The sequence below is a fragment of the Hylobates moloch genome, unplaced genomic scaffold (assembly GCF_009828535.3).
Source record: "Hylobates moloch isolate HMO894 unplaced genomic scaffold, HMol_V3 SCAFFOLD_8, whole genome shotgun sequence".
Taxonomy (NCBI): Eukaryota; Metazoa; Chordata; class Mammalia; order Primates; family Hylobatidae; genus Hylobates; species Hylobates moloch.
In genome coordinates this window covers 117,413,611-117,437,758 of record NW_026652283.1, presented here as the reverse complement: position 1 = coordinate 117,437,758, position 24,148 = coordinate 117,413,611, and the positions used below count along the sequence as shown (strand labels likewise).

The 24,148-nt window shown below is 36.8% G+C and overlaps 2 protein-coding genes across 2 annotated transcripts; both read right to left on the bottom strand.

Moving 5' to 3' along the window:
- Positions 1–353: 353 nt before the first annotated feature.
- LOC116472380 (beta-defensin 131A) lies at positions 354–6,737 on the bottom strand. The gene is made up of 2 exons (XM_032159150.2): positions 6,560–6,737; positions 354–660 (listed from the first exon to the last, which is right to left on the bottom strand). Exons 1-2 carry the CDS (start codon positions 6,615–6,617, stop codon positions 506–508), a joined length of 213 nt encoding a protein of 70 aa, XP_032015041.1. The 5' UTR covers positions 6,618–6,737; the 3' UTR covers positions 354–505.
- An 8,592-nt stretch (positions 6,738–15,329) lies between these two features.
- On the bottom strand, positions 15,330–22,741 carry DEFB130B (defensin beta 130B). Its single transcript, XM_032159149.1, has 2 exons — positions 22,684–22,741; positions 15,330–15,511 (listed from the first exon to the last, which is right to left on the bottom strand). Exons 1-2 carry the CDS (start codon positions 22,739–22,741, stop codon positions 15,330–15,332), a joined length of 240 nt encoding a protein of 79 aa, XP_032015040.1.
- Positions 22,742–24,148: the final 1,407 nt, after the last annotated feature.

Below are 24,148 nucleotides of genomic sequence, written 5' to 3'. Positions count from 1 at the left end.
TAGGGCACACAGAATAATTATATAAAACCCCAAAAGGAATAGGATGGATCAAATTCTTGGGTTCCATGGAATTATAGCTAACATTTATATAATGTCTATAATAGGGTCAAGTGCTGTTTAACAACTTCACATATACTAACTCATATAATCCTAACAGTACCACAATGTAGGTACCTATTGCTAACCCATTTTATAAATAAGGAAGCTGAGATAGACAGAAAAGAAATAACTTGCCCAAGCTTGAGCAGTTAGTAAGTGGTAGGGCTGAGATATAGTATTGTGGGTGAAACAACGATGTGGCTGTGGATGTAAACTAAGGGAGTAAATGTTAAAATGCACAAATGAAAATAGAGTGTAAGCATTTATAAAATTTATATTTATTTTCACCTGACCATCTAAACATGCAATTACAATAATTTTCATCCATCATGTTAATTATTCATAGACAAGAGAGTTTAAGACATGTTTTTTCTCCTGGAGTCTGAAGAAGATGGAGTTAGAATTTTCACCACTTCTTTTGTCCCTCAATTTCAATGATCTTCAGTTTGCAGCAGATGCTGAAGTCAGCACAATATCTAATTGCATGTTCATCAGCGTTGCACTTCAGTCTGCAGTGATAATATTCTGAAGGACATTCATTATTAGAAATGAAGCTTCTGGCTTTAAAAAGAGAAGACAAATTATATGACACAATATTACTTACTTTTTATTTTTAAATGTCTGAAATGTTTTATTATAAATTAAAAACATTAAAGAACTTTCCCAGAAAAACAAAAACAACAGCAAAAAAATGCAAGAGAAAAAGTGGAGATGCTGAATAAAGACAAACGATGATTTCTTCTATAAAGAGAGTAGGTAAATGAGGCAGTAGCTGGAAATGTACAGAATTTTAAATGAGAACTATTACCACATATTTCTACCTAAAATGAATTATCCAGCTCGGGGGTGGTGTAGAGATTCATAATGCAGGAAATAATGTTTAACTTCTGGAGTTAAATTCTTAAAAAAGTCATTGGGGATGGAATCTAGTGTAAGTGGAGGTGTTGGCCTTGAATCAGAGAGTGAAGAGAAGGTAGATTATGGATAAACATAAAACTACGTGAAGAGATATGGTGGTGGAAAAGTGGAAAAGCTATCTCTGGTTGCTTCTCTATTCTTGGTGAAATGAGAAAAAAGAATCCTTAATTGGCAGAAGGGGTCAGAAGGAGTGGAGTCTTAGTTCCAGCTTCCCAGTGTATTCGGGCTCAAGGTCAGGTCTCCTTTACTGAGGAAGTTACTGAGATATGCACAGGAGCCTATAACCCATAATCTCCCGTAAATATTCCCTTTAAACCTCCCAGTCCTTCCCAAATCCTTTTGTTACAATTTATAAGTTAAAATAATTGCCATGACCAACATCATGAAAGTTTCTCCTTATGTTTTCTTCTATAAGTTTTACTGTCTCTGGTAACTATGTTTAAATGTGTAGTTCATTTTGAGTTGCTTTTTGTGTGTAGTGTAAGATACAGGCCCAATTTTATTCTTTTGCATGTGAATATTCAGTTTTCTCAGTACCATGTATTGAAGAAATCATCTTTTCCCCATTATATATTCTTCGCATGTTTGTTGAAGGCCAGTTGACTGTATAAGTGTGGGTTTATTTCTGGGCCCTCTATTCTCTTCCACTGGCCTATATGTCTGTCTTTATGCCAGTAGCACACAGTTTTGATTACTCTATCTTTATAATACATTTTGAAATTAGAAAATGTGATGCCCCTAGCTTTGTTTTTCTTACTCATTGTTTTGACTATTCTGGGTCCTTTGTGGTTTTATATGAATTTTAAGATTGTTTTTTCTATTTCTGTCAAGAGTGCCATTAGGATTTTGATAGGGATTGTATATATAATCTATAAATTGCTTTGAATAGTATGGATATTTTAATATTACTACTTCTTCCAATTCATGAACATGGGATATCTTTCCACTGATTTGTGTCTTCTTTAATTTCTTTCATGAATGTCTGCAGTTTTTAATGTACCAGTCTTTCATCTTTTTGGTTAAGTTTATTCTTAAGTATCTTATCTTTTTCTTGCTATTATGAATGGGATTTTCTTTACTTGCTTTCCAGTTGCTTGTTGTTAGTGCTATAGAAACATAACTGATATTTGTATGTTGATTTTCTATCCCGCAACTTTACTGAATTTGTTATCAGTTTTAATAATTTTGGGGGAGTGAAGTTTAGGGTTTTTTACAAAAAAATTATGTCATTTGGAAATAGTTAATTTTACTCATTCCGCCCCACCCCAACAGTTTGGATGCCATTTATTTCCTCTTCTTGCCTAATTGTTCTGCTAGAACTTTTAGTATCATGTTAAATAAATGTGGCAAGCAGGGGCACTTTTGCCTTGTTCCTGATCTTAGAAGAAAAGCTTTTAGTTTTTCACCATTGAGTATGAGTGAAGAATTTCTTTTTACTTTTATTGTAAGGTAGGACTACTGGTGACAAACTCTATTTTGTTTACCTAAGAAAATTATGTATTTTTACTTTAATTTAAAAGGTAGGCTGGGCGTGGTGGCCTGCACCTTTAATTCTGGCACTTTGGGAGGCCAAGGAGGACGGATCACCTGAGGTCAGGAGTTCGAGACCAGCCTGGCCAACATAGCGAAACCCAGTCTCTACTAAAAATACAAAATTAGCCAGGTGTGGTGGTGGCTGGCTGAGGCACGAGATTGCTTGAACCCCGGAGGCAGAGGCTGCAGTGAGCCCAGGTCACTGCCACTGCACTCCAGCCTGGGTGACAAAGTGAGACTCTGTCTAAAAAAAAAAGATAATTTTGCTAGGTAGAGAGTTTTAAGATAGTGTTCTTCTTTTTTTTTTAACATTTTAAATATTTCACTTTCCTCTCTTTTTGCTTATGTGTTTAAGAGAAGTCTGATGTAATTCTTATCCTTGGTTGTCCATAGATAAAGATTTTTTCCCCTCCTGGCTTCTTTTAAGATTTTCTTTTTGTATTTGATTTTTGGCAGTTTCAATATAATATACCTACGTTTAAATTTTTTGTATTTATCTTGTTTGTTATTCTCTCAGCTTCCTAGATATGCAGATTTTGTTTATTTTCAATTTTTGGAAAATCTCAGTCAGAATTTCTTCAAATATTTCTTCTGTTCCTTTCTCCTCCTCCTGATACTTCATTGCACATATATTGTTCCTTTTGTAATTGGCCTAAACTTATTAAATATTCTATTCTTTTTAATTCCTTTTTCTTTGCTTTTAAGTTTTGGAAGTTGCTATTTAAACTTCTTTAAGCTCACTGATTCTTTCCTTGATCATATCAGTCTATTGATGAATTCATCATTATGGGCTAACCAGTGTTCCTCCAAAATTTGTATGTTGAAGTCCCAATCTTTAGTATCTCAGAATGTGATCATATTTGAAGATAAGTTTTTTTTTTTTTTTAAGGAGTGATAAAGCTAAAATGACACTCCCAGGGTATGGCCCTCGTGCAATATGGCTGATGTCCTTATTAGAAGAGGAAGAGACACCAGGAATGCACGTGCACAGAAAAAATGCCATAAGAGGACATGGCAACAAGTGAATCAGCTGCAAGCCAAGACAGGCCTCAGGAGAAACCAAATGTGCTGACATCTTGATCTTAGACTTATAACTTCCAGAACTGTGAGAAAATGAACTTTTGTTATTTAACGCATTCATTCTGTGGTACTTTATTATGATAACCCTATAGCAATGCAAGAATGACCTAATACATCTATATTTATGTCGGACAAAATTGACTTTAAGTGAAAAAACATAAAAAGACACAAAGAAGGCCATCATATAATGATAAAAGGGCAAATTCAGCAAAAGGATATAAAAATTCCAAATATGTATATATATGTACCCAGTAGTGGAATACTTAGATATGTTAAAAATGTCATTAGAGCTAAAGAGAGAGATACACCTCAACATAATGATAACTGAGGACTTCAACACCCCACTTTCAGCATTGGAGAGATCATATAGGTAGAAAGCTAACAAATAATCATCGAATTTAATCTGTATCGCAGACCAAATAAACTTAACAGACATTTACAGAACATTTCATCCAATAGCTGTGGAATACACATTCTTCTCCTCATCACATAGAACATTCTCCAGGCTAGACCATATGTTAAGACACAAAACAAGTTTCAAAAATTTTGAAAAATCAACATTATATCAAGTATATTCTAGAAAAAATAGAATAGAACTAGAAATGAATACTAGGAAGAACTTTGGAAACTATACAGATAACATGGAAATTAAACAACATGCTTCTGAGCAACCATTGAGTCAATGAAAAAACTTAGAAGAAAATAACAAATGTTCTGGAAATAAATGCAAACGGAAACACAACATAAAAAAACCTATGGAATACAACAAAGACAGTGCTGAGAGAATTTCATAGCAATAAACGCCTACTGCAAGAACATAGTAAGATTATAAACAAGCTACTATGCACCTCAAGGAAAAAGAAAAACAAGAAAAAATGAAATCCAAACTTAGGAGAAGGAAAGAAATAATAAAAATCAGGGCAGAGCTAAGTGAATTCGAGATTTAAAAAATGCAAAGAATTAATGAAACAAAAAGTTGACTTTTGGAAGAGATAAACAGACTTTATAAACTGCTAGCTAGACTAACCAAGAAGAAAAGAGAGAATGCCAAATAAATAAAATCAGAAATAAAACAGGAGACATTACAACTGATATAAAAGAAACACAATGTATCGTTAGAGTCTGTCATAAACAACCACATCCTAAATAATCCATACAATGAATTTTTTTTTTTACCAACACCAATAATCAATGTAACTTTCCCAAATTAATTTTAAAATCCACCAATACTTTATAATAAATACATATTAAACTGTGGTTTATACCAGAGATTTAGATTATCAATTGACTTATTTATCTTTTCTGAAGCACATATTACCTCAGAGCACATTTTAATATTTATTTCAAGATTCCATCATTTATTTAATTATACAGAATTATACTTTTCCTCCATGAATGTTGGTGTTTTATATTTTTATTGAGATATAATTTAGTATAAAATTCACTCCGTTAGAGTGTTCCATTTAGTGAGTGTCAGTGGATTCTTAAAATGGGATATACTGATGACCAGTGAATGAAGGAATGAAGTACGAATATATGCCACAACATGGATGAATCTTGAAAACATTATGCTAAATGAAAGAAGACAGACATGAAGGATCACATATTTATTATTCTGTTCACAGTAAATGTCCAGAATAGGAATATACATAGAGACAAAAATTAGATCAGTGGTTGCTAGGGACTGGGGGGAGGAGAGATTTCTTCTTGGGGTTATAAAAATATTCTGGATTTAGATAGTGGTGAGGGGTGCACATTTTAAGAATACACTGATAACCATTGAATAGAACACTTTAAGGCAATGAATTTTATGGTAAATTGTATCGCAATAAAAATATAAAAAACCCACTAACATTCATGGAGGAAAGGCATAATTATTTATAAGTATATAAATAAGAGAATCCTGAATCATGAAGTATTATATAAATGAGGGAATCCTGAATTGTGAAGTATTAAAATGTGCTTCAGAAACGATAAATAAGTCAACCAGTAATCTAAATCTCAGGTATAAACCACAGTTTAATATGTTTTTATTATGGAGTACTGATGAATTTTAAAATTAATTTGGGAAAGTCATATTGATTATTTAACGAATATGCTTATATATAATTGGCTAGTTATGTGGTTAAAAATTAAGGTGGAGTCTTAACTCTCACCATACAAAAAGTAATTTCCATGTATATTAAATGATATCCTATGAGTTTTATTCAACTTTAAAGGAACACAGAGGCTGGGTCCTTGCCTGGATCGGTGGTGAAAGTGTGCTGTGGACCAAGGATTATGGTGGAGTACCCACCTCTTCACCTCTAGCCCTTCTTCTAGTCATCATTCGCTTTTCATTTTTCCAGTTCTTTAAATTTCCTGTGTTCTGTGTGCATCCTCTCACCATCTTTTGATCAAACACAACTCTCAAGTAAGTTTATTTTTTATTATTATTATTTTTTGAGACACGGTCTCACTCTGTTGCCCAGGCTGGTGTGCAGTGGCATGGCCTAAGCTGAATGCAGCCTTGACATCTCAGGCTCAAGTGATCCTCCTGCCTAAGCTTCCTGAGTAGCCAGAACCACAGGCACGCGCCACTATATCTGACTAATTTTTTGTATTTTTTTTTTGTAGAGATGGGGTTTCACCCTGTTGCACCCACCGTGCTGGTCTAGAAGTCCTGAGCTCACCCACCTCAAACTCCCCAAAGGCTGGGATTATAGACATGAGCCACTGTGCCCGGCCTCAAGTGAGTTTATCATAGGTTAAATCACTGCAGTGAACCACCTTATTTATTTCTTTAGTATCAAATCTTCAGTCCTCTGAGCAGCCTTCGTGGTACAGTAAAATCTGCCCATGCCTAATTTATTTTCAGACTCTTGAAAGACCTTGCATTTTCTTCTACTTATATTTTTAGATCTTTGGAATAAAAAAGTTTCTGTCTTACCTGGAGGAACTGCGGACATCAAGGAAAGGACTCCAAAGACAAAAAACAAGACCCTCATGGTTGAATAGGTAAAGCAGGTTAGAGAGAATCAGTAGCTGAGATGAAGAGGACATCTGTGTACTTTCAGTTCTCTTAAGAGGTGAGTTGCTGAGTGGTTATTGAACCTTTCAGGAGCAAGAACATTTCTGTGTTTCAATGAGATTTTATGTCAGGAGACAGCATGCAATCGTCATGACTATCAGTCATTTAAAGTACATTTATCAAAGGTCAACAGGGTGTGTGCAAAGGTAGTAGAAAGCACAGCCACGGCAAAGGCAGGAGAGAGACTGGTGAAATATCAGCATTGTCTTACGCATTCTGGAGGAACTGTAAAAGTTAAGGAAGCAGTTATAGAGGAAAAGCATTCATTTTATTTTTTTGGTAATAGGAAGAAGCACATAATACAACAGCTTGCCTATTTATTAATATTTTGGCACTGTGTGTCAGCATGCTTAAGCAATGGAATTAGATTTGAAATTATAAACAGACTAGTGAGACACAGAAAATCTTTTATTTGATTATCTTTCTGTCCAATCAATCGAGTGAGATAAACTAATTTTTACATTGAAATCTAAGTTAACACAAATTGTTTGCACATCAGTTATATGTAATATCAGAGGAATTAAAGAAAGAAGAGTGGGCCTTAGGGAACCTATAATACACTTCAGAAAACAAATAATATATACAAAGAAACGGCAATGCAACATGAGCATATTTCTGAGAAAGAGACACAAATTACTTCTTAGACACTAAGGAAATGAACATAAACACCAGAATACTTTGGGTGCCCTAGGGAATGCTTAAAGAGGGTATGAGTAAACTTCATTTATTTATTTATTTTCTATTTAGAGACAGGGTCTCACACTGTCGCCCAGGCTGGAGTGCAGTGGTGCAATCTTAGCTCACTGCAACCTCTGCCTCCCGGGTTCAAGTGATTCTCCTGCCTCAGCCTCCCGAGTAGCTGGGATTACAGGCACACGTCTCCATGCCTGGCTAAGTTTTGTATCTTTAGTAGCAATAGGGTCTTGCCATATTGGCCAGGCTGGTCTCGAACTCCTGGCCTCAAGTGATCCACCAACCTCGGCCTCCCAAAGTGCTGGGATTACAGGGGTGAGCCACCACATCTGGCCAGAATATCAACTTCAGAACCTGCAAAGTACTTGCACATTCCTGGTCTTACTTGACCTTCATTCCTTTCTAGATGGTCTCACTACAGGTGAAGTAACTTTTCTTAGTACCAAGAAGGAAGTGCTCTTTCTGCCATGGCTTCTTCTTGGTGCTACTTCTATAATACTTCAGAGTGTTAGTGAATGGAACACGTGGTTACATTATTTCAGCAGGTCCTCCCTGCCTTTAGAGACTTTGAAAATGCAATCTTGAGTCAGGGATGGGGAGGTCTTGGAAGAGGCAAACTTCCCAAGTCTTAGCCTAAGGAGGGCCAGTGAGGGGCATGAAAGCTCTGGGGATGTTTTTCCCTAAACCTCCATTCAGATCCTTCCTCCTCAGTTGCTGGGGCAGCGGTGCCTGGGCACAAGCCTCTGCCAGCACCCTAGAAACTCGAAGAGGGATCTTAGGGTCATTGTGCTGGTGATTGCTGACTGTTCCATTTACTGAAGCCAGAATGGCCTAGGATCATTAGCATCTCTGATCAAGAATCCAGAATTTACTGATTTTTCTCACCTGAGAATTATTTCTTTCTTGATCACGAGGAAAAGCTTTAGAAGTACAGTTTACACTGCAAAGCAATACAATTTATGAGAACAAATATTTGAAATCCTTTATGGAACACTAAGGGCATAATTTTCACTGCTTGATATTTTCTATGAACATTTGTTGGCCAACCTGATATAGATTAGTGCAAACGTAATTGCGGTTTTTGCCATTACTTTCAATGGCAAAAATCGCAATTACGTTTGCACCAACCTAAGAGATTTGGAGCCAGGAGGCAGACTTGGAATCCTGCCCAGGAAGCCCAAGAACATTGTGCAATCCATGGGCTGGCAATCAGGGATATCCAAGAAGGGTCAGAGGAAGGTTCATTGCATTCTGGGGGTGGACCAGTAGGTACCAGATGAGCACTGAAAGATGGCTTAGATTGCACATGGCTTCAGCAAAGAAAGATAAAGTGCTTTGACCAATGACTTTCCTTAAAAATACACCAGGAAGAAAATCAGATAGCTATCAAACTATCAAACATAAGTTGTCACAGTAGAAGAAGAAAGAAGGCAATTTACCATTAGATAATTAAATTTGACCTAGAAATTATTGCATTTTATTGCACATAACTCTCCAGGAAGGCACCAGATTTTCAATAAACAATTTATAATTGAGTATTCATTGTTTACCTTCCTTCCCTGCCCTCAGCAGTACTGACAGCTTTGGGGACTTTGACACATTAATTATCTATTTTTCTTCTTGTTGCTGCTAGTTTTCTTTTTCTTATTTATTTATTTATTTATTTATTTATTTATTTATTTGAGACAGAGTCTCACTGTCGCCCAGGCTGGAGGGCAGCGGCGTGATCTCAGCTCACTGCAACCTCCACTTCCAGGTTCAAGTGAATCTCCTGCCTCAGCCTCCCGCATAGCTGGGATTACAGGTGTGTGCCACCACACCCAGCTAATTTTTGTATTTTTGGTAGAGATGAGGTTTCACCATGTCGGCCAGGCTGGTCTTGAACTCTTGGCGTCAAGTGATCTGCCTGCCTCTGCCTCTGCCTCCGAAAGTGCTGGGATTACAGCAGTGAGCTACGTGCCCGGTTGCTGCCAGCTTTCTAAATCCATTGTTTTCCTTACTTTAAGTCTATCAATATCCTCAAGTTCCTGCCATGTTAAAAACAAAACACAAAATTGTCTTTCCTGTATTTAGTCTGTTTTTTTAATGAATACCCTAACTTTTCCCTTTCCCCCTCAGGAAAATCGTAGTCTCTATGCTTCATTTCCATTTTATCTTTAATTCACTTCTTACCCCATGTACCCAAGAACTTAAAGTATAATAATAATAAAGAAAAAGGCCATGGTCAGGGAAGAATCTCAGAGATTGAAGACTTGCTCAGTTAGACAAAAATAAAGAAAAAAGAATTCAAAAAAATGAACAAACCTCTGAGAAATATGGAATTATGTAAAGCGACCAGATATATGACTCACTGGCATCCCTGAAAGAGCAGGAGAGAAAGAAAACAACTTGGGAAGCATATTTGACGATATCTTCCATAAAAATTTCCCCAACCTCACTAGAGAGGTTGATTCAAATTCAGGAAATGCAGAGAAACCCTGCAAGATACTACACAAGACAACCATCCCTTAGACATATGTCATCAGATTCTCCAAGATCGACATGAAAGAAAAAGTATTAAAGGCAGCTAGAGAAAAGGAGCAGGTAGCCCACAAAGGGAATCCCATTAGGGTAACAGTGGACGGTTAAGCTGAAACTCTATAAGCCAGAAGACAGTGTGAGCCTACATTCAGCATTCTTAAAGACAAGAAATCCCAACCAAGAATTTTATATCCATCTAAACTAAACTTAATAAGCAAAGGAGAAATAAAATCCTTTTCAGACAAGCAAATGCTAAGGAAATGTGTTACCATCAGACATGCGTTACCAGAGGTCCTTAAGGGAGTGCTAAATATGGAAATGAAAGAGTACCAGCCACCACAAAACACAATTAATTACATAGATATTGACACTATAGAGCAACACACAATGACGTCTGCATAATAACCAGCTAAAAACATAATAACAGGATCGAATCCACACAAAGCAATGTTAACCTTGAATATTAATGGACTAAATACCCTACTTAAAAGGCACAAAGTGGCAAGTTGGATAAAGAAGCAAGCCCAACTGTATGCTGTCTTCAGTGTCATTGCATGTGAGACCCATCACTCATAGGCTCAAAGTAAAGGCTCAAAGAAAGATCTCCCAAGCAAATGGGAAACAAAAAAGCAGGGGTTGCCATTCTGATTTCAGACAAAACAGACTTTAAGCCAACAAAGATAGAAATAGACAAAGAAGGGCATTACATAATGATAAAGGGTTCAATTCAACAAGAAGACTTAGCTATCTTAAATATATATGCACCCAAGACAAATGTGTGCAAATTCATAAAACAAGTTATTGGAGACCTACAAAAAGACTTAGATAACCACACAGTAATAGTGGGAGACTTCAACATCTCACTGACAGCATTCGACAGATCATTGAGAGAGAAAACTAAGAAAGATATTTAGGCCCTAACTCGACATATGACCAAATGGACCTAAAAGACATCTACAGAACAGTCCACCCAACAACAGAATATATATTCTTCTCATCTGCACATGGTACACACTCTAAATAATCAACCATGTGATTGGCCATAAAACAATATTCAGCAAATTCAAAAAACTCGAAATTATACCGACCACACTCTCTCACCACATCCCAATAAAAATAGAAATAAATATTAGGAAAATCACTAAAAACCACACAATTACATGGAAATTAAACAACCTGCTCCTGAATGACTTTTGGGAATGACTTTTGAGGCTGCATCTGGAATCACATGTAAGCAGGGCTGCAGCAGGGTCCACAGGCAGATGGCGGTGTTTCTGTGTTAATGGCCTGTCTATGATTGGTGAGTCTAATCCCAGGGGCATGGGTCTGCCTTCTCAAAGCAGTTTTCCTTGGTCATGGGCTCTAGTGGATTGTCATGACCTCCTGACTGGGTCCTGATGTTCCCACAAAGACATTTTATTCATAGGTGGTTGCCAAATCAGTGTTCTGTGGGTGGATGAAGGCTGGGGACCTTCTACTGAGCCACCTTACGGATATCCTGTTTCATTTGTTCTTTGATTTCTTTTTCTTCTTTTTTTCAAGCAGTTGGGTCATTGTGATTATTCAATTTTTTTGTTATTAAACTGTTGTGTTATTTAAGAGTTGCTTTAGTGTTCATAGTATCGCTCTTTAACCCATCTCAGTCTATCACTGGATGTCATACTACTTTACATATAATATAAAAACCTTTCAAGGTTATATGAGCTATGGTTCTTACAGCAGCAAAAATATTTTATTTTGTAATTTGAATATGGAAATTGCAATCTTTTTCTAATGATAGTAAAATCCATTTTACTTGGACCATTTTCAAGTATTTCTGTGACTTGCCATTTATTCGGAAACTCTATTTTCTCGATCATATCAAATTTTCCAGAAAGATAGAAAGAACAAAATGAACTTGTAAATATACAACTGGCAAAGATCTGAGAGTATCTCAAGCTTTCATGATATATCGTATTGCCTTTGCATTTTTTTTTTTTTTTTTTTTTTTTTTGAGATGGAGTCTTGCTCTGTCGCCCAGGCTCGAATGCAGTGGCACAATCTTGGCTCACTGCAACCTCTGCCTCCTGGGTTCAAGCGATTCTCCTGCCCCAGCCTCCCAAGTAGCTGGGATTACACGCACCCACCACCATGCCTGGCTAATTTTTGTATTTTTAGTAGAGATGGGGTTTTGCCATGTTGGCCAGGCTGGTCTTGAACTCCTGACGTTGGCCTCCCAAAGTGTTGGGATTACAGGTATGAGCCACTGCGTCTGGCCTGCCTTTGCCTTTATATAACAATAAAATTAACTCCTCTGTAGTTTATCAACTATGCCCTCATAAATTAGCATCAATATAATATGTTTCATGCATGGAATCATATCATTGTATACAGTAAACATGGCCTTCTGCAGAAGATATAGTCAAGTACTCCAACAGATTGCATGTAATTCACCCAGTCTTGTTATCAAAAGGCACAGACAGCCTTTTCCCAGAAATCTTTTAAATGTCCCTAAAACGTGGATTTCTGCACCTCTGGATGAGATATCAGAGCAATATCGCCCTAAAATATCAGTGGTTAAGATAAGGTCAGGTATTTCTAACAACTAGCACAGCAGTAAAAAAAACCAAAGGGGTTATCTGTAGATCTATATCTTTCAGATAAAGAGACATAATTCGTCTTTGGATTGTCAGAAGACTTTTCTGATTTATTATTTTATATGTGATGTTGTTTTACTCTTTGAAAGTTTACAGGCAAAGGTCTCTATTTGAGTGAATTTTCTAACTCCTATTTACTTTCAGCTTTAACTGATGATTTCTTTACTATAGTGGTCTTCAACTAGGGACAATGTTGCCCTCAGAGGACTTTTAGTAATGTGTAGAGATTTTTTTGTTTGTTTGTTTATTTATTTATTTTTTGGTCACAGGTGGGAGAAATGTCTTAGAGGCAAGAGAGGCTGCTAAACATCCTACAATATATAGGAAAGCTCCCCACAGCAAAAACAAATTGTTCTTCTCAAAATGTTGACAGTGCTGGAGATCAGAGACATTGCTCTACTTTATATTTTATTGCCTGTCCCTGAACTTCTTTATTAAATGGCCAATATTGTATGGTAAAATCGAGAGTATCATTAGAAAGAAAATTAAGAAAAACAATCAGAATTAGAAATTAGAGGCTCCCCTGCCTATGGAGTAGCCATTCTTTTATTCCTTTACTTTCTTAATAAACTTTCTCTCACTTAAAAAAAAAAAAGAAATTAGATTTTCTGGACTGATTCTTTTTGTTCCTTATCTTTTTCATTTCCCTTACCTGTTTTTTCTTCTTGCTCAGAGATAAAAAATGTTCTGGCCAGGCGCGGTCGCTCACACCTGTAATCCCAGCACTTTGGGAGGCCGAGGAGGGCTGATCACGAGGTCAGGAGATCAAGACCATCCTGGCTAAGATGGTGAAACCCCGTCTCTACTAAAAATACAAAAAATTAGCCAGGCGTGGTGGCGGGCGCCTGTAGTCCCTGCTACTTGGGAGGCTGAGGCAGGATAATGGCGGCAACCCGGGAGGCGGAGCTTGCAGTGAGCTGAGATTGCGCCACTACACTCCAGCCTGGGTGACAGAGCGAGACTCTGTCTCAAAAAAAAAAAAATGTTCTTTTTGCTTCAGTGAGTTGGGATGTTATATTAATTCAATGTCAAGTCTCTGAAGAAACTTTCACTAATTCACAAAGATGGAGATTAAGAAATGAGTGATGATTTTTTTTTTTTTTTTGCTTACATTTAATAGAAAAATTTGGACTTAACAAGGGGAAGATAATTTCATTTCAGGCAGTAATTCATTTGGATTCTAATGTCTTTGGGCTTTAACATAGAGGTTGAAGAGATTCAATCTTTGAACTTCAATTTATGCCTAGAAATTTTTTTTTTTTTTTTTTTTTTGAGACAGAGTCTCGCTCTGTCACCCAGGCTGGAGTTCAGTGGCGCAATCTCGGCTCACTGCAAGCTCTGCCTCCCGGGTTCACGCCATTCTCCTGCCTCAGCCTCTCCGAGTAGCTGGGACTACAGGCGCCCGCCACCACGCCCGGCTAATTTTTTATATTTTTTAGTAGAGACGGGGTTTCACCGTGGTCTCGATCTCCTGACCTCGTGATCTGCCCGCCTCGGCCTCCCAAAGTGCTGGGATTACAAGCGTGAGCCACCGCGCCCGGCCAATTTATGCCTAGAAATTTTATAAGGAGACTTGTTGTTTATATTCAAATGTGGGAAATTTTTCTTTTTTAGCGTTTTAATATAAGAGGGTGTTTATGACTTTTAAAGTCTCTTAATGTCATTTAATTATCAAAGAATCTCTAATGTGCTACACTCGATAGTGTAGTGGCATGTAACTTAAGATGAGAAAGAAGAGAAGATGTAAATTTTCAGCTATGTGTAAAATGTATATGGTAAAAATTATATTAGTGTATTATTCTGAGATTAGCTTAGAATGTGATCTCAGAATAATATGCTGTTCATGAGTGATTCTGAGAAGACACAGAAAAAGCAATGACTATTATTGAAGAAACAGATCCATGAAGATGCGATTAGAGTTACTTTAATAGAGTCCTGACATCTCCTCTGCATAGGGAGATAACCCATCCTCCCTGATTCATTGACTATAAGCTTTGTGGTTAAAAAAATACAAACTCTTGAATTTTGTTTGTGGGGTAATTAGGCCTCATTCTAGATGTTTTCCATCTTTGTGGCACTCACGCCATGTCATACTCCTGGTATCCTCCCTGCCCTTTAATTTTCTTGGCCCCAGAAAATGGAGTTATCTGATGGAGAGTTTGGAAAGAACTAACCAGGCATGCTGAGTTAGCAACTCTTCAGCTCTACAGCTCCTCCTAGTGAGCCTACTTGTAGAAAGCAGGTCTTCTTTTCTATTTCTCTAGGGGCAGGGGGCAGTAGAGGGGAGACCTGCTTCAAGTGCTGGAGTGACTGGAATGGTAATGTGCCTAATTCTCAGGTGCAATGTTAGCAAGGTCACATGATTAGCAGGCTTTAACCCATATTATCTAAGTAGGTCTCTGTTAGTAATGAAAATGATATTTGTTCAGAACTGGATGAGGAAGAAGGTCGACATTGCACTTCAAATAATCGAACACCGCCTACTGATACTTCATATTCTTATTGTTTTACATATTTAACATTTTAATCTTTTTTTTAGAAACTTATATTTTTTATAAATAACTGTAGGGTATGAGATTCTTCTGTTATTTACTTTATTCTTATAGTTCTTAAGAGGCTTGCATGTGCATCAAGAAGAAATGCTCCAGGAGGCAGTCAGTACACATGGGATTAGGACATTTATTTCCAGTCAAGGAAGAATAAGAAATTGGGTTAAACAGGAGTCTGCAAAATTTATCCATCCATTCTGGGAGTTCAAAGGGCTTAACGTTTGCTCCCACCTAAGGAGATTTTCCTTTGGGAACCGGAGTTGGATAGGGCTCAAGTATCCACCACCTTCTACAACATTTTTTTTCTTCATTACATTTACCAATGGTATCATCTAGTGTGCTGCATAGTTTGTCTCTGCACACCCCTTTCAAAGCAATACACTGTTTTTGTCCTGGAATAACGCCAGTCTTTCCTGCACAGGAAGAGATTTAAGAACATCATTAATTCACTATCGAAAATATACATAAAACAATAAACCCCCAGAAGAATGGCTTTGGGATAGGAAAGAAAACATTGTCTATATGAAAGGATCAGACCCATAGACAGAAATAGTGCCTTTTTATGGGAAGGGAGCCAAGATTGTAGATTACATACACCTTGAAGGAAATAGGCAGATTTCTAAAATCCTTTAAATGGATTGTCCTCCCGTGGAGCAGTACATTTTGAAATGTATGGGACCATTTGTTCTTGCCACCATGCCTAGGGAAAGTGTCTTTGGTATTTGGCAGATAGCACAGCATTGCTAAATTTTTCACCAAAGAAATTGTCTTGCACCAAACACCAACAATGCCGCCACTAAGAAATAGTTTCAAAGGAAGTATCTGTCCCTCCAAATTCCCATCTGTGCATACATCATCCCTATCAAATGGTGCATGTTCATATCTTCATCTCCTTTCATAGAAAGCCTATCAATCCTTTAGATTTTATCTAAACTAATTTCCTCATTTCAGGACTATCTAAGAAATACCTTTCCTATGTTGCTCAATACTTCATAGATAGATGGAGGAATGAATAGATAGATAGATGATAGATAGCTAGATAGATAGATAGACAGACACCTGGAGAGAATTACTCACAGAGCTAAAAAGTATTTTCCCTTAAGAGTATCCACATGTTCTGTTAATTCTTCTGGTTGTTGAGAAGCATATGGCTAAGGGTGTGCTGTAATTCAGTAGTTTTCTCTATGCTTACTATCATTTCTCTTGCCTTCTCAGCACAACCATAGTTTATCTTTCCTACTGTATATCACCGCAGATGTTATATAAGAAAAACACTTTTGCTGATGTTCATTAACAGACATTAGTTCCTGAACCATCCTGTTAACACACCTGGGTGTTATTTTGTTTTTACTGTCCTGTAATATACTACCTCTGGCTTCTTTGCTTCTGTAGATGAGAAACAGTTTGGTGGCCTTTTCAGCTCTCAATCTTTTTGTTGTTGTTTGTTATTGTTTAGTATTTAAACTAGGCTATCATTATTGTTTCTCTACTCTGTAGAAATAGATCCATAGCCAGAAAAACCAATGCAGCCTTTTGGAACTGAGCGCTCATAACCTATGCAAGATTGTCTTCCACTTTTGTTAGGAGCTTCAAGCTAGTGAACTCTGGTATTATACTCTACTATCAGACTAGCAGTTCATAAACTCAGGGTTTCTGTGCAGCAAGAGAGTATCATGATGGGGGAGTTGGGTAATACCTTGTAATATTCTCTCTTTTTTCCAAGACTACTGTGGAAGAGAAAGTGGTTGCCTTTCAGAGAGAGACCTGGTCTCCCCAGCCAGTTGTGGAAGGCGCTGGTTCAACTGCATTGTCTACACAGAACACAGGCTTCATGCTCAGAAGCATAGGAGACCTGTTGCTAGCTGTTGGTCTTTTCCCTGATAACTTCATCCATACATTTAACATCTGGCAACATTGTCAGACTTTTTAAATGAAGCTAAAATCAGGGGTTATTAGTACTGGGAAAGATATAGTAAGAGGCAGAGTGTGGCATCAAGGAGGCCTATGCATGTGAACTTAGAGGCATCGCATGCAAAATGAGGTGGAATGTGAATCTTCAGCTGAAGCCAAAAGAGTGAACTTCCTCTCAGTAGGATGAGTAACCCACTGTACTGTAAAGTTCAGCCTACTGACACAGCATGTAGCCTAAGATAGTGCCAATTCCTCTATTTGGGAAATGTCCCTTCCTTCACTCAAAACGAGTGGAACAATTCATCCTAGCAGTGATGTGCTTCTTGCTACACGGGAAGCTTAATTTAAGGAGGTATACTTTGAGCATCAAGCCAAAGAGTTATAATCTCCCTTTTTACCGATGACTGTGACATATCGTCATGCCAAGGGCACTAGTTTAACTCAAAAAGATAAGATTAAATTACTTAATTCATATTCAGATTCATATTCCTCATTCATGAGGAAGGAAATTTCTTCCCAGATATTCACATTTATTTTCAGAGTTATTGACAGAAGTATATACATATAGAGCCAAAGAAGAGAGGCACTCTCTAATACACTTTAGAATTTATTTCACATTAATATGTTATAATGGTTATATCACACGGCAGTTGAGGAAAGGATGCATATTTAAAAAGTGCTTTTGGAAAAAGAAACAATTTAGGTGTTCACTTCATATTATATCACAACATTAATTTCTGTGGATGCAGTGAGAAGAACTTAGAGTCACACTGGAAAAGACCCTTAATAGAGCATTCATCTCCTTTCTAAAAGGATATAACTTTCCTAGCATTAGAACTCATTGAGTCAGTAACTTTTAAGTTTTTTGTGGGGCGGGGGGGTGATATGGAGGATTTAAATGGAACAGGCTCTTCCTGGAACTTTATCAATCAAAAAATAGAAGCGCAGTTTCCTTTTCTCTACATAATGTGAGTTCAAGCTGTCTTCTGCTCCTGTCCAATGTTGTGTATTTAGATATTATGTTATTCTCCATAGTCAGTGTAAGAAGAATGCTAGAATTTTCTTAACTCTCAGAGAGCTAATGCAGCAATCCAAGATTTATGCCATTCTAACCTCTTTAGAGTCATATTCCCTGCATACATATGTATGTTTGTGTGTATATATAAATGTATATGAACTTTTCCAATTTTTTATAGGATACCATGCATTCTTTTTTGAATAAATATAAGGATACATAAAAACATATATTCAAGTAGCTATAACTTAATATTCATCAGACCTTAAGCTGATAAACTAATATTTCAGATTATGTAGTTTCTTTGGAGAAATTTTTTCATGTAAACAATACCTTTTTTTACTTAACTGGATTTTTGGGGGGTAAAAATGTCTTTAACAAAACTCTTCATGATCTAGCCACTCAATTTTTCTTAAAAGAAATTTTATGAGGTACAAGTTATATAGGACTTATAAAATTTCTAAGATTATCAGAATGCTTCCAGACACCTGATAAATTCTACATGCCCAACAGTCACAGCATAGATTAAGATCAGATTTTTTGGAGTGCAGTATTATTAAATTGTATAGACAGCTCAGCAATTAACTATTTAGTACTAAGAGACCATACACAACTGATAATGAAATTCCTATTTTTCGACCTGAGTGTTCTGGGTCCCACTTCATAATGTGACCAAGAACATCTCAATATGCACAAGTTAGGCATTTTGACCTTTACATATGGTTTTAATATCCTCTGATCACAAGAAACCTGGCTATTCAAAAGTGATTCCCTCCTGTGCAGAATTATAGGGCCTTCATTTAATCCTTCTTCCTGGTATAACTGATTTGGAAGGAACAAAGAAGGGCTGATATTTCTATTCCTGCAGGAAGATGTCACAGCTTGAAAGGCAGGCCTCTGAAAGATTCTTGTCATATTTGTGGGGAGATTAACTCAGCTTTCAACCTCAAATAACCTCTTGCTCTTCATCTTTTATTTTATTGTGGTCAGAACACTTAAAGTGAGATCTACCTTCTTAAGAAATTTTTAAGTGCTATAGATATAATATTTTAGTTGATATTTAGAGCTTATTCATCTAATAAAACTGAAAACTTCTACTCATTAAATAGCAATTCCCTATTTCCTCCTCCCTTCCCAGTCCCTAGAAACCACCATTCTGCTACCCGTTTCCATGAGTTTGACTATTTAAGTACCTCATATAAGTGGAATCATGCAGTATTTATCTTCTGTGACTGGCTTATTTCATTTAGCATAATGTCCTCCAGGTTCATCCATGTTGTCACATATAGCAGAAAACCTCCTGAGTTTCCTCAATATATAATTAGAAGATTTTGAGAAACAAGTCTGACAGAAATCAGAGTTACCATTTTTGTACGCATATCTATACCTATGGCTTGATTAAAAACATTGACCCAGATTAAAGAGATTTGCTTTTAGCTGCAATGTTGCTACTACCTATGTGATCTGAGTAAAATCACATTCTTTATCTGTACATGGGTTTTATTATCTAAAATAAAAACAATTGCCACTAAATTTTATTTTAATTTGAAATTATTACCGTCATATAATTTCACATCAGATATCACTACAAGTGTATCTGACCTCTATTTGTATCTTCTGACCTTTGTATCTTCTGACCAAAGATGAGAACCAAATGAGAATTGCATAAACTCCTTCAGAAGGAGGCGATCATATGTGAGGTGGATCTCAGCACGTCCACAGATTAGGTAAAGATCAAACAATTGAGTAGCTTTGATTGCACTTAAAAGAATCTCAGAACTGGAACAAAACAAGAGTGCCCTCTCTCACCATCCTAATCAACATAGTACTGGAAATATGAGCCAAAGCAATTAGCCTTTTGAATTAAAAGGCATCCAAATAGGAAAAGAAGAAATCAAATTACCTCTTTTTATTGATGATATTATTCTACACTTAAGAAACCATAAAAATTCTTTCAAAGCCTCCTGGACCTGATAGACAACTTTAGTAAAGTTTCAGGATGCAAAATCAATGTACAAGATCCTTGTACAAGCCTTTCTATACACCAATAATGTTTAACCCGAGGGCCAAGTCAAGAATGCAATCCCATTTACAATAGCTGCACAAAAAATTAAATACCCATGAATACATTTAACCAAGGAGGTGAAAGATCTCTACAAGTGACACTACAAATCACTACTGAAAGAAATCACAGATGACACAAATAGAAAAATATTCCCTGCTGTGGATTGGAAGAATCAATATCGTGAAAATGGCCATACTGCCCAAAGCAATTTATAGATTCAGTGCTATTCCTATCAAACTACCAATGACATTTTTCACAGAATAGAAAAAACTATTCTAAAATTCATATGAAACCGTAAAAGAACTCAGACAACCAAAATAATCCTAAGCAAAAAGAATAAGACTGGAGGCATCACCCTACTTGACTTCAAATTATACTATAAGGCTACAGTAACTAACACGGCATGGGACTGGTACAAAAGCAGACACATGAACCACTGGAACAGAATAGAGAACCCAGAAATAAAGCTGCACATTTATAACCATCTGCTCTTTGACGAAGTTGACAAAAATAAGCAATGGGAAAACACTCCCTGTTCAATAAATTGTGCTGGGATAGCTGGCCAGCCATAAGCAGAAGAATAAAACTGGATGCCTATCTTTCACCATATCCAAAAAATTAACTCACGATGGATTAAATATTTAAATGTAAGACCTCAAACTATAAGAATTCTAGAAGAAAACCTAAGAAACACCATTCTAGATTTTGGCCTTGGGGAATAATTTATGACTAAGTACTCAAAAGCAATTGCAACAAAAACAAAAGTTGACAAGTAGAGCCGAATTAAACTAAAGAGCTTCTGCAGAGAAAAAGAAACTATTGACAGGGTAAACAGAAAACAACAGAATGGGAGAAAATATTTGCTAACTATGCATCTGACAAAAATTTAATATCCGGAATCTACAGGGAATTTAAATCAACAAGCAAAAAACAAATAAAGTGGGGAAAAGACATGAAAAACATGAACAGACTCTTCTCAAAAGAAGACATAGAAGCAGCAAGCAAACATGAAAAATAGCTCAACATCACTAATCACTAGAGAAATGCAAATAAAAACCACAATGAGAACTATGTTACACCAGTGAGAATGGCTATTACTAAAAAGCCAAAAAATAACAGAAAGGCAGATGAGGCTGTGGAGAAAAGGAGTGCTTATACACTGTTGGTGGGAATGTAAATTAGTTCAGCCACTGTGGAAAGCCGTCTGAAGATTTCTCAAAGAACCTAAAACAGAGCTACCATTACACCCAGCAATTCCATTACTGGATATATTGTCCAAAAGAAAATAATTCTACCCAAAACATACCTGCCCTCCTATGTTCATCACAGAACTACTCACAATAGTAAAGACAAAGAATCAACTCAGGTGCTCATCAATGGTGGACTTGATAAAGAAAATGTGGTACATATACACCATGGAATACTATGCAGCCCTAAAAAAGAACAAAATCATATCCTTTGTAGCAACATGGATGCAGCTGGAGGATGTGATCCCAAGCAAATTAATGCAGAAATAGAAAACCAAATACTGCATGTTCTCACTTATAAGTGGGAGCTAAACATTGGATATTCACAGACATAAAGATGGGACATTGGAGACTACTAGAGTGGGGAGGGAGGGAAAAAAGTATTGAAAAACTGACTATTTGGTACTATGCTCACTACCTGAGTGATGGGATCACCATCATGCCCCAAACCCCACATCACAAAATATACCAACATAAAAAACCTGCACATGTACCCCCTGAATCTACAATATAAGTTGAAATTATTTAAAAAATAATCTCAGAGATAAAGCGAGGAAGAGATCTTTGTTCATTGACCACCCAGTTTATTTTGGGGGATATGAACATGCCACTATTAACAGTGGAGATAATAATTTTATCATATCTTACCAGGATCTGGATGAAACACCCTGAAAATGTTTGATTCTATATTTCCTTTTCAGTTTGATTCTACATTTCAATATTTAAACTTCTGAATCATGGACCCTAAGGATGCAACTAAGAGTCTTGAAGTGTTTTCTATATTATTTGTCTTATGCTTAAAATTTTGCCATTAAAGCTTCATGCCCCTGTTTACTCTTTTCCAAATTCCCTTGCTTCCAAATTTCTATTGGTCTTTTATAATTTGATGCAAAATTTTCTTGTTGAACTCTGTCTTTTTTGCATAACTGCTACCCTTCACAAATATTCCTCACCAATAGACTCTACGTCACCTCCATTCACTACTGAGTTTGAACCAAGAACTATCATCTTCACTCTCCTTTTTGGAGAGTGAAGCCTTGATGATAGCGGTTTGCTTTATTTACTAACATTTAAATCACATATCAAAGCTTCGATACCCCTAACTCTATTTCAGCCCCAGTTTCTAATTATCGAGCTCTTGAACCCCCATTTTCTGTTGAAAGAACTCCTTGCCCTGCTTCTCAATTGTGGCCTCATTAGTACCAAAGAAGATAAACATGTTGGATTTCTGAATTCCTAAGGCTGCGAATTGGGGTCTGAGTTAGGATGGCCGCAGTATAATTATCTCAGTAGACCTCCTCCGGTCTAGGCGTCCCAATAGATTTCTACAATCATTCACCGTCTTACCTTTTGGTATTAAAGTCACAAAGAGGAGGAGAACAGAAATAAGGGAATGGAGTTTCATGGTTGAGTGCCCAATAGAGACGTGAGTGATCAGGGCTGGTGGAACACAGGGGCTTTTATTTAATTCTGGGGACCTGAGGTTCCTCTTGGTCAGTGAAGCTTAACAGAAAGGAAATAAAACAGCTTCCGCTGGAATATTTCCAAACTCTAGAGTCTCTAAATTTGGTGACAAATTAACCTAATTGTAGGAAACCAGATGGCTAACCCTTTCCTTTTTCTATGGCTCTCAATTTCACCAGAGGTTAATTAATACCTTTAGTTAATTTTCTTTTTTGAATGGGGCCAAGAAGTAAGGCCCTGTGAGTACAGAACATCCTTATTACAAAAGTCCTAGGGTTTGTAAGGAAACGTTTCCATAATACACTCTTTTCTTTTTTTTTGCAAGAGAGACAAGAGTATTGTCTAAGATCCATTTATGAAAAGCTACGTGTTTTTGTTTGTTTGTTTGTTTTTTACTAAGTTGGTCCTTAAAACAGAGGCTGTCACTTGTGTGAGGTGTTCTTTTTTTTTTTTTTGAGACGGAGTCTCGCTCTGTCGCCCAGGCTGCAGGCTGGAGTGTGGTGGCGGGAGCCCGGCTCACTGCAAGCTCCGCCTCCCAGGTTCACGCCATTCTCCTACCTCAGCCTCCTCAGTAGCTGGGACTGCAGGCGCCTGCCACCACGCCCGGCTAGTTTTTTTTGTATTTTTAGTGGAGACGGGGTTTCACCGTGTTAGCCAGGGTGGTCTCACTCTCCTGACCTCGTGATCCGCCTGCACTGTATTTATTAGTTAAGGCGGTTACAAAGGTTTCCCTCATATCTAGCAGAGGGAGCATAGACTTCGCCTCTCAGTGGAGGAATATCAGTGTCACATTATAAAAAGATCTCGTGGGATGGAATATATATTTTTAGAAAACTACAGTTTTTGGAAATGCATTTTTGAAAAATACAATGTGCCGCTGTAGCTATAATTTTGTTTTTCAGTTTCAAAAATGTCAGTTTTACGTGGTTCAATCCATTATGCTCTTGACTAAAATTGCCAGAATTTTATTGTCCTTCATTTTCAATATTGGGAACTGTTGTGACTGATAAATAATAATAATAGTATAATGAATAAATTTTATGGTATGAATAGTATAATAAAAAGGTTATGGTGTAGTGACATCAGCAAAAATGGAATAAAAATGTTCAAAATTTTATCTCTTTATAACATACACTAAAAACTGGTAACAACTGTCAAAATAAAGCTTTTTAGAACTCTGAAAAATAACATAAGGTTTTCAGAAATCTAGGGAGTGCTAATTCTAGCAAAATATCTGGTCTCAGTAAGAACACCGATTTGTGGTTTTTAACTTACCTCCATTCTTCACAGAGAAGTAGCAGGCTTGAAAATAATGCCCAGATTTTTAATACCAATGCGAGAAGAAACA